This window comes from Pyrus communis, chromosome 3 (genome assembly GCF_041283825.1).
Source record: "Pyrus communis isolate YQ-2024b chromosome 3, ASM4128382v1, whole genome shotgun sequence".
Lineage (NCBI taxonomy): Eukaryota > Viridiplantae > Streptophyta > Magnoliopsida > Rosales > Rosaceae > Pyrus > Pyrus communis.
This window is the reverse complement of record NC_142567.1, coordinates 5,675,662-5,685,938: the sequence shown is the minus strand read 5'-3', so window position 1 is coordinate 5,685,938 and position 10,277 is coordinate 5,675,662. Positions and strand designations below refer to the sequence as shown.

The 10,277-nt window shown below is 34.4% G+C and overlaps 1 protein-coding gene across 2 annotated transcripts; it reads right to left on the bottom strand.

Annotated features, from left to right (window-relative positions):
• Positions 1-691: 691 nt before the first annotated feature.
• On the bottom strand, positions 692-8,854 carry LOC137716565 (cyclic nucleotide-gated ion channel 4-like). 2 transcript variants are annotated; one of them, XM_068456019.2, is made up of 7 exons: positions 8,052-8,806; positions 4,627-4,839; positions 2,918-3,237; positions 2,690-2,798; positions 2,327-2,563; positions 2,049-2,135; positions 692-1,662 (listed from the first exon to the last, which is right to left on the bottom strand). In XM_068456019.2, the coding sequence occupies exons 1-7, from the start codon at positions 8,646-8,648 to the stop codon at positions 1,138-1,140; spliced, it is 2,088 nt and encodes a 695-aa protein (XP_068312120.2). In that variant the 5' UTR covers positions 8,649-8,806; the 3' UTR covers positions 692-1,137. The 2 variants fall into 2 exon arrangements, with proteins under 2 accessions (XP_068312120.2, XP_088546875.1); XM_088690749.1 differs by lacking the exon at positions 4,627-4,839 and having other exon boundaries at positions 8,052-8,854.
• Positions 8,855-10,277: the final 1,423 nt, after the last annotated feature.

Genomic DNA, 10,277 nt, shown 5'->3' with positions numbered 1-10,277 from the left:
CACAACGTCTGGTAAATGTTGTTAAAAGTTCCAAACTGTTCTCAACATCAAGATATATAACATCCTGATGCGCGTTGTCGAAGGTCTTTCACAACGTTCATTGCCTGTTGTCAAATTATGTTTTTCTTGTAGTGTGAAGGAAACTTATCGCTTATGATCCTACTTTCCCTCGTGATGACTGATCCATCTCCACCTTAACTTCATAATTTGAACGTTGGCATCCGTTTCTTCTTACATGCATGCATTGAATGTAGTGAGAAATTCAATTGAAACCAACCCTATACACGTATGCCAAAATGAAGGGCCTTAGTAGTGTTTAAGCGAGAGGCAGCACAGTTAACTATAAGTGTGCATGCTAGAGGGAAACTAAAACTAATGATGCCTGCACCTGGTCTACAGCAATAGCTAGAGACTGAAGGATGTTGTTTATATGGTTTTGGTTGAAGAAAATTTATATGCTAATAGAGATTTTAATAATTCTACTTAATTATTACTGCCCCTTACATTCTCATAATTGTACTTACTTAATTATTACCCAAGACACCATTAATATCATGGCCTTCCTTTGTTTTATTTATACAAAATTGAGACATTATTGTTGGGACTTAAAAAGACTTCACTATTTTGGAGATGTTTATCTCACAAATAAGAATGCAATGTAGCGGAATTGATAGGCAAGAGAAAGAAAGAATACTCAAAGTATTACACAAGATTTTTTATTCACTCACAAACTTAGTACAAGAGGAAACACTCAAACACTCTTACAAGCTTTGTTGCTTCTTCTCACTTCTCACTTGGCACTCTCACTTCTCACTACTTGCTCTCTTGGTTGTTACATCACATAGCTTACCACCTCACCTATTTATAGACAAGGTTTGCCAACTTTGGCATTGCTAGAACTTTCTAGCTAATGCTTAACAACCACACATTTTTACAATGTTCTAGATCTTTCTACAAAAAACCTTAGATATTTATGCATGCATTCTACCAAACTTGAACTTTGCTAGAACTCCCTAGCATGTGCATGGATCTTTCTTTGTGTATGGGCCGGATCAATTGTCTTGGGCCAAGACAAGTTGCAATTCAACAATTATAACATAACCAAACTTCACAACGCACACAGCCTTTGACTGATCTCTATAATGAATCAAAAAAATCATCCTGATCATTTGGCTTTGGAGACGTCAGCAAGGCCGTATACAATCTGAGCCTGTCCTCTCCCAATGAAGAACACCTTGACACAGGTCTCCTAGGCCTTATAAAGGACAACGAAGTCAGCGTTAAACGGTGCTTGTACCTCCTCCAAGCCAACTGAATCGCTACAGCAGCCCAAGTCCTCCAACCAGGCGAGTAGTACCTTGCACTTCTCTTAACCTTTTCGTTCACGAATGTGTAACGGAAATGTTGTGTCACGTATTTCACATCCTCAGCTTCAAGGCTAAATGCCTCTGTGGTTTCAAGAGTGACTAATGTGGAGGAAGACGGTGGTAGTCTTTCTATAAAGGGCCTTCCGAGACACCATGACAAAAGCTCATCGCCGCTGAAGTTGCCAGGGCCTAACATGCAGCAACTTTTCACACCATCTCTGAGAACTTGGCTGCTTTGAAGGTGACCCCTTACTACAAACAGCATTCTTTGAACTGAATCTCCTTCTCTAGCTATCTGTATGAAGCACATAAAGGTTACTGCTAAAATTTGAATTGCGTAAAGAAAAGGCAGGACTAACCATTTTATTCTATGTACTAATGCTACCACATTTTACTTTGAAAGTTATCATTCAATGAGCGTGTAATAGAGTTAAACTAGAATCGAACGTCTCTTGCTAGAATCAAAGGTCTCTTGCTGTGAGTGTGGCCTAAGTTGCACTTAAAACTATAAGGTCCACGAGTATGGTCACAGTTCTTTTTAACCAACAATTATCATCTATGAGATTTGAACTTAGAACCTCCAATCCAACAAAATGAAGAATGAAGAATGAGTTTTGCTAGATAAATTGTCATATGCCACAGGCACAGTTATATTAAAGAATAGTCATATTGGTAACTCACAGTTTCTCCTTTCGGGAATATAAGAGACTTCACGCGGTCACAAATATTCTCAAGAACCAGATCATCCATATGTTGGAACAATGGCACCTGAAACAAGTTTCAAAAACTACGGATTTATCTCTATATATTCTATTGATATTATAAAAAATAACTACCAGGCATGCACCCATGTAGTAATGTTTGTACATAGAGGTGCTCAACTTTAGTTATATGGAGGCTGGCGCTAACCATTATTTGACTAAAGTCAATCTAGATTAGCAGTGTGTACAGAAACGTACCTGTCTCACTAAGTCCAAGCAAAGATGGTATTTGATGTCCCTCCTGAGGCCCTCAGGGAGATTTCTGATCATCTCACATTCATCTACGCCACGCATGGCCGCCCATCTCTGACGCTCGTAGTTTCGCACCCGCTGTCTAAACCCCTGAGGCAACTGCCTCTTCCTCATCCACCACTCTATGTTTCTCATCTTCAATTGCATTGCTTGTTTCTTGGATGTTGTGGCATGCAAAAACACCTGTGCGTACATATTATGTTATCAAAATATGAATAAAGACTCTTGACAAGACGATATCATGTCTAAATGTGTCCTAGTTCATAGTTCGACAACGATAAATCCTAAAAATCTTGCAAAGTTCTTTACCTTTATGTTTCCTATCAACATGGTGACCAAAAGCAGCCCACTGGTTAGAACAATGATGTTGAAAACAACCTCTAACCACTCGGTTGAGCTTTCCAAGTTTCCAAAGGTGCTGCACATAATTAAATATAATTCAATCATTTAACACTTAACACAAAGGTTAATAAAGCTAAAAAAACCAATAAAAATAACTAAGAAGTTGGGAACTAAAGAGGTGAAAATGAATACTGCCTGAGAGTCATTAGGCCCCAAAAGAAGGGGAAAAGGATCTTCTCCAATCGGCTATCATTTGTGACCAGCTGAACAGTCCATGAATAAGCTCCATAATCGTAATGATCGGCATTGTCTAAGCACGTCGACCGTGCTTTTCTGTTCTCCGCCCAGGCTAGTCTCCATCTCGCTGCTTCTCTTAGAGTGTTTGTCGCTCCATAGTAAATAGAGTCCTCGCAAGCTAATATTCTGAGGCCACAACCACTTGTTTCTCTGCATTGCTCTTTCAAGCATTTCTCTGCCCTTTGGATTCCTAACAAGTACCAACATGCTCCTGCAGCCTGCAAATTAACATCAGATTATAGAAATAGAGAAATATAATTAAACATGTTTAAGTCAAGTGTGTCCCGTGTGGCGGCTTCGGGCCTTTCCTGTGCAGCTTAGGTGGAAGGCAAAGAAGGCTCCCTTCCGGGAAGGGCCCGAGCCATCAATGAGATACCACCCTAAACTTAATTAAGTCTCTAAACTATAAACACTAAACAATGGTACTTAATTTGAATGACTATAAAAACAAATTATGTTTAGAGTTTTGAAGAAGATGTCTTTGGAAACAGTATTAGCTCAGAAAATATAATTAGAGAACCTTAAACTTTCTTAATCTATATTTGAAGTGAATTTCTCTCATGTTTATATTTAATTTTATTCGTTACTTTTGTTTGATTATACAATATGATGATGATCAGAAATAAAAGGTTTTTAAGATGAGAGCAAACGTGTTTGATTATTAGTTTCTAGTTGTAAAAATCGGATATAAAATGTGAAGTACGAGTGGGTGAGACAATGCTTAAAAAGAAGGTCCAACTTTTTGCCCCCATTCAGAAATTTTTTATTCTGATGAGAATACGGATGGTACATCACGTGTTTTTATGTAAGTGGTAGAAAATTTTATGTTTTAAGTTATTAAGTTTTTAACACACATATTCCACTATTTGCATAGTAACACATGATGTATTATCTCATGTGCTGATCATACTAAAAAATCTCTCCACGTTGAGAACGATTTCCAATCACATACATCACGATTGGACAAATTCTTCTTGTTCTCAATTCATGATTAATCATTCATGCCTTGGGTACATTTTGTTAATGCTCTTGATCTTATTTTTCTCTGTATTGTGGGGTTGAAGTGGACTACTTTTCACCCACCGAAAACCCTAGACGTATGGCCTACCTGCATGGATCGAAAATCCAACACATTTTTACATAAAAAAGAGAATGTTATAGACCTTGTATTTTGTTTTGTCAGATATATATTGTGGGTTCAATATTATTTGTTGTGAAAGGAAAAAAAAAATCCCTTCTTCAAACTGCCACCTAATATTAGCAAATTACTCATATTACAATACCTATATTTATTTATTATAATTATAACTTATGTTCATGAAATATAAACTATATCACCTATTATTTTTGTAAGACATTATGCGACTGTCACACTTAAATTGATTTCGAGGATTGCAAACTCTCCCTTATTTTAGTATGTTATATTAATAAACTGTCAATATTAAAACCTCTAAGCATTAGTTTACCTAATTAAAAATCTAACAATATAACATATCAAATCATATGAATAAATTACCATCTTAAATTATAGTTAGACTCCCTATATATATAAAACAAACTATCGAGTGTGAGAGAGACGGTGGGATTTATGGAAGATGAATACTTACATGGGCAGCGACAAAATATGCAATCAAGTTGAGGGCTATCCCCCACCAAACAGTTCCAAAAATGTAGCCAGAGAGATTTTGCATCCGACGCAGGAGGCAGACAGAGTGATAGATCTTTGGGAGATATTGGAAGAAAAACATCAAGAACACTGTCATCACTACGGTCACCGATCCTCTCTCCAATAGCGAAGGAATTACCACCCACAATATTATCTGAAATACAAATTAGCTAAAACACTTCGTTTCAAGGGGTACTTTGATTCAGGTCCAAAAAATTTGAGCTGTTGTTGAATTTAGTCCAGTTCCTTAATTTTAATTTATGCATATTCTCTCAAAATTTTAATTTGAATATATAAATATAAAAATCTAACCAATATTATGTAAAATAATTAGAATAAAATTGATATGTCATCATATATGATCCCTATGCCAACAGATTGATAAAATACATTTAAATTGCGATATAAATATCTATGAAAATAAATAAAAATTAATCTGCCTATCATCCATGAAAATAGTTTTTAAAAAATTCCATCTTCCATAGATTTATAAATCCATACTAGTGTGTGTGTATATATATATATATATATATATATATATATATATATATAATCTACAATGTCGACTAGTTAACACATGTCATAGAGGTAGAAAAAATGAGATGTGAATTAGGAGCAGGAAAAAGGAGAAACAATATTTAATTCTTACATTTAATCTTAAAATTGGGTAACAGATAAACCTATAAATAAGGGATGACATTTATCACAATTTAACAAAAAGATAATATATAAAAAAAGTTGATGTGGATAACCAGTAAATGAACCTAACCCAACAAAGTGGATCAAACTCAATAATAACTCACAAATTGAACTTATATCAAGTTTACTCTAGCTTCAATATTAAAAAAATGAGAAAATTAGAATTAGATGCCTCATTTTAGACTTTTATAGACTAAACATTTATGCTTTTTGAGTTTTTTATTAAGCTTTTGAAACATTTGATTAAGATACTTAGACTTGAACTACTTCAGATTAATTGAAATTAATTTACATTTAAATATCTGCTATATATTTTAAATAATTTCAACTATTTTTAAGTTTAAAAATTTAAACTTTTCAAATCTAAATGTACACCCATGCCAAATGGTAACGTACCAACATTAAATGAAAACATACCGACGTCAAACGAAAACATACCCACCCTAAATTAAAACGTACCCAATTATAAACTATATTAAAATGAATATTCATCTTTTTGGAATGTTTAAAAATATGTTTGATTCACACAATGCTCTAGATAGTCTTGTTTTCTGGTAGATAAGTCTCTGGAACAACTTTTAGTTGACCGGAGATAAATCCTTATTATTGTAGATAATGCTAAATAATAACAATAAATTATATAATTTTGAATTAACAAAAAGGCTATTGTCTGTTGATTAATGACTCTTTCTATAAATAATTAAAAAATTAATTAAAGTAATTTAAACTTTTACATTGTTAACGACTCTTTCTATAAAAAAATAATTAATGAAGGTAATTCCTCATTATTAGGACAAAAGTAATAAAACTTATGTTTTGAAAACAAACATACCAAAAATTCAAATGTACCAAAAATTATATGTACCAAAAATTCAAATGTACCAAGAAGCCAAATGGACCAAAAATTCAAATGTACCAAGTAACTAAATGTACCATTATAATCAAATGTACTGATATAACCAAATGTACCTAGCAACGAGTTTTGTTACATTCTATTTAGTTTACTAAAATAAATATTTTAATAAAAAATAAAAAAAATCTTAAATCATCATAATAAGAGATGCATAAAAATAGGAGGAAAAAAAGGAATGCTAACTTGAATAGACTTCTAATGAAATAAAATTAAAGTATTAAAATTGTAGGGAAAATATTTAATCAAATTTGCAAAATGAATAGATGTTTAATCTATAACATTTAAAAATGAGGCGTTTATATCAAAACGTCCCTAAAAAATGTCTCCTTTTTATAAGAGCAGCATGGCAAATTTGGTCTACATAAAATGTTTTATCAGTATTGGAAAATGAACATATTCGTGTTGATTTTTTCCAAAATAAATAAGTTTTAATACGAGTCACATTCTACATTAAAAATGAGGTGGGAGAGTTAGTGCCTTATTGAGAAAAGTCCTAACCACTAAGGCAATCCACTACTTGTTAAAAAAAAATAAAAATAAATAAATAATTAAAAATAAATAAATAAATAAATAAATAAATAAATTAATGATTAAATGCCATAATCATAACTTTTAAAAAAAATCATAACAAATAAAGAAAAACAAGGACCCTATATTTCTTAAGCAAACCAAATGCTTTAGACAAGAATTTTTCCGCGTATTACTCACAAGAAAACTAAAAGGAGGGTGTATATATAGCGCCACATGTTAGGATTTAAATAAAAAGATCTTGGGGCTCAAAATTATAGTGCAAAGAAAAACAAACTGTTTTATGTATATGTTTTACGTTGTCTTTACTCTATACCCTTTTGAGTGTTGCTAACTTGTTATCCACATACATTTTTTTACCTTTCGCACACCCTTTGTTAATTTCTGTCATTTGATTATCTTTAATTCATTCAATCCGATGGTCGAACATTGAGAGGTGTACGCGGAAAGTAAAAGTGAGTGTGTGTATAACACCACCCTATCTTTTTTCTGGATACGTAGAGATTACATAGCTCACATGTTACAACCTCTCCTCTCTGCAAAATACGTATGCAGTGTGCTGTATGCATAAAGGCAGCAAACCTTAAACAAACGGACCGCATATCTTTGATAATGATATGGAGAGAACCCACGACAATTATCACAACAAGGACAGCAAACAGAAAAAAAATAAAAATAAGGACGAAAGATAATGATGATGATTAATAAACATAGTAATGATGATTAATAAACGATTACCTTTAATAATCCACCACAAAATTTTTGAACAAACTAAGGGGATGAGAAGTGAGCTAAGCCTCATAATGGGTAAGGAATAATGCAGTTCAAATTCGTTTTTGACGAGAATCGAATGTAAAACTTTTCACTTATAAATGAAGAAGAATACAATCAGAGCCTAGTACTAAGTGACAATATTAATTATATTTAGACATGCTAAATTCACACAACTCCACCTAAGCTCACACACTCATAGTCATGGAGATAAATTTTTCCGTCATGTGGGACCATCAATATTAGTCATACATGCGAAAGTGACTATGTTAGTTTTGTGTGTTGTAATAGCATCGACTAAAGAATGAGATTTTCTGAAATGGATCCAAAGTAATTAAAAATTGGACCTATTTCAAAAGTCCAAAATCACTAAAAATTGGACCTATTTCAAAAGGTAGTCTATAAAATTAGACCTATTTCAAATTTTGGCTAAAATTTAATTAGTGAATTCTGACCTGGGGTATTGGGATAATAACAAAGAGGTCAAACAAAAACCCCTTCTTCGACTTCAAGTACTTGAGAGCCACAGACCTTGGACTAGTGTCGCCCAGCCCATTGGCTCCTCCACCATCCTCACCAACCATGGCCGTGAAGGAGTAGCGTTTGGCCATCTTCAGCTGCAACCACATGTTCCACAAGTGCAACACGTCCGTCATGCAGCGGAGCACCGTCACCGTGATGGCGAACCGCCCGTCCACAAACAGACACATACAGCTCTGGCTAATGGATAAGGCGTAGAAGAAGAGAGGGTCTATGATGAGCCCCGTTGCACACACAAGGAGGAAAACCCTGTTCCATTCTTGAATCCATTTCGCTCTTGGGTCGAGAACTTGGCCAAGTGACCAACCGGGCCTCCTCCTCTGCCGCGACGAACACATGTTGTTGTACAAGCAGTTCTCAAAATTTCCTCCATGAGATGTACTACTTCCATCACTCTCTTCGTCGTCTTCTTGTACCTCGTGGTCTTCGTGATCTTCAGTTTCAGATTCATCGTCGGAGATGTAGTTATGCATGCGTGAAGAAGTCTGAGAAATTTCTTGCTCACTAGGCATGGTTATGAGTAATGGGATGGGAGGAATTAAGGTACGAGTTCTGATGAGCAGCTTCGAAATGATATGTGTTCGCGTAAAGGACAACAATAATTGGAGAGATGGGAAGGAACCAGTGAATTAGGCAGGGGGAAGAGAGGGTGATGACAAATTTGATTGTGAACTTACCAGATTGCCCTCCGGTTAAATCCACTCTGGAATTTTTGGTTACTGAGTTGTACAGGGTGATGAATACTTGTTTGACAGTTCACCAATTACCCCAAACCATATATGCATCAAGTCGGACCCGACACTGTCATTGATGTTGCTTTACAAAATTCGAGTTGAGCCAAAATTTCAAGAATTCCAAGCATCCAAATGGGGATATTTGCTCAATTTCTTGAAAACCTACAAGCACAAGTTGCAGACATCACAATTATATTCTCACTAAATAAGGAAAAATGCTAGGTGCTTATACCTTTGTTTGTGTCTTCTTTGTTTCGATAATTAGGTGAATTAGTGATTGTATTTGTTAATTTTATTTCCAATTTCAATTGAGTAAACTGATGCGAGATTTATACGCACACAAATTAAACCCTATTTGTGACAATTGTAGTAATGATGTAAGTAGGGATCGTTCTAACCGGGGATTAACTAGGGGTGCTAAACACTTGACTTAAATAAATAAAACTAGCTTTTAAAACACTTAACTTCTTAACAAAAACGCAAAGCAAGTACACACGACTTCAAATACTTAAAAACACAAAAATAAAACAAATATGAATGATTAAGACTCAACGAAATATGGGGGAAATGTGTTTGGGCAAGATTAAATTAAATGAAAAGATTATAATTAAGGACAAAACGTAAATATGAATGTGATAAAAATATGGATGATGGAATAGCCAAGGGGTTCTTCTCCACACATGTTACACTTGCATACAAAATGATTTTCAGTTGGTCTTTCGATAAATTATGAAACTCAACACCCTAGGTTAATTAGGTCCGCTTAAATTAACCGTCAAGTTTTCCTTAAGTTAATGAATTGGATGGGTTTGCGCAACGCAATTCACAACATTCTTCAAAAGTCCTTTACGTGAAAAGCACAATAAAGATACAATCAAAGATCATTAAGCAACGTGAAAACTATAAGTGTTGACGAGGCATTCGTTACTATGATGAGCATGAAACTCGTGCCAAGAATTCATTTAACGCGATTGTTTATAAGCAACCTTCACTACTTGTGAATATAAGTTCGTAACGATTAGGTGAAACTCACTTATATTCTAGCGTCATATTCATGCATGAAGATTAAGCGTGCACTCTCAATAAACATACATAAATAAGTTATCAATCAAACGGTTAAACAAATTGAATTCACAACTTATGAAATTCCAACCAAAGGTAATCAATTCATATTGAAAGCATAAACATAGTTTCGAATCACCCCCTAGCTAAAGGGGGTTTAGTTCCTCATACGTACAAGACAAAGAGAATTGAATTTAAACATTGAAATCAAAGAAACACCTAAACATTCCAACAACTCAAACTTGAATTGTATGAACGTTTAGGCACTCTTCTCTTCCTCTTCGTTGTGGCACAAGGTCTAAGGAGATGTTTAGGGCTTTAGGTGTATGTGGAATGGAGTGGGGA

Excerpts from the sequence above, each read along its gene's own strand:
- LOC137716565 (XM_068456019.2), bottom strand. The coding sequence starts at position 8,648 with ATGCCTAGTGAGCAAGAAATTTCTCAGACTTCTTCACGCATGCATAAC. Across the intron at positions 4,840-8,051 it reads TTATTATCCCAATACCCCAG|ATAATATTGTGGGTGGTAAT; the intron begins GTCAGAATTCAC and ends TTTGTATTTCAG. Across the intron at positions 3,238-4,626 it reads CATATTTTGTCGCTGCCCAT|GCTGCAGGAGCATGTTGGTA; the intron begins GTAAGTATTCAT and ends GTTAATTTGCAG.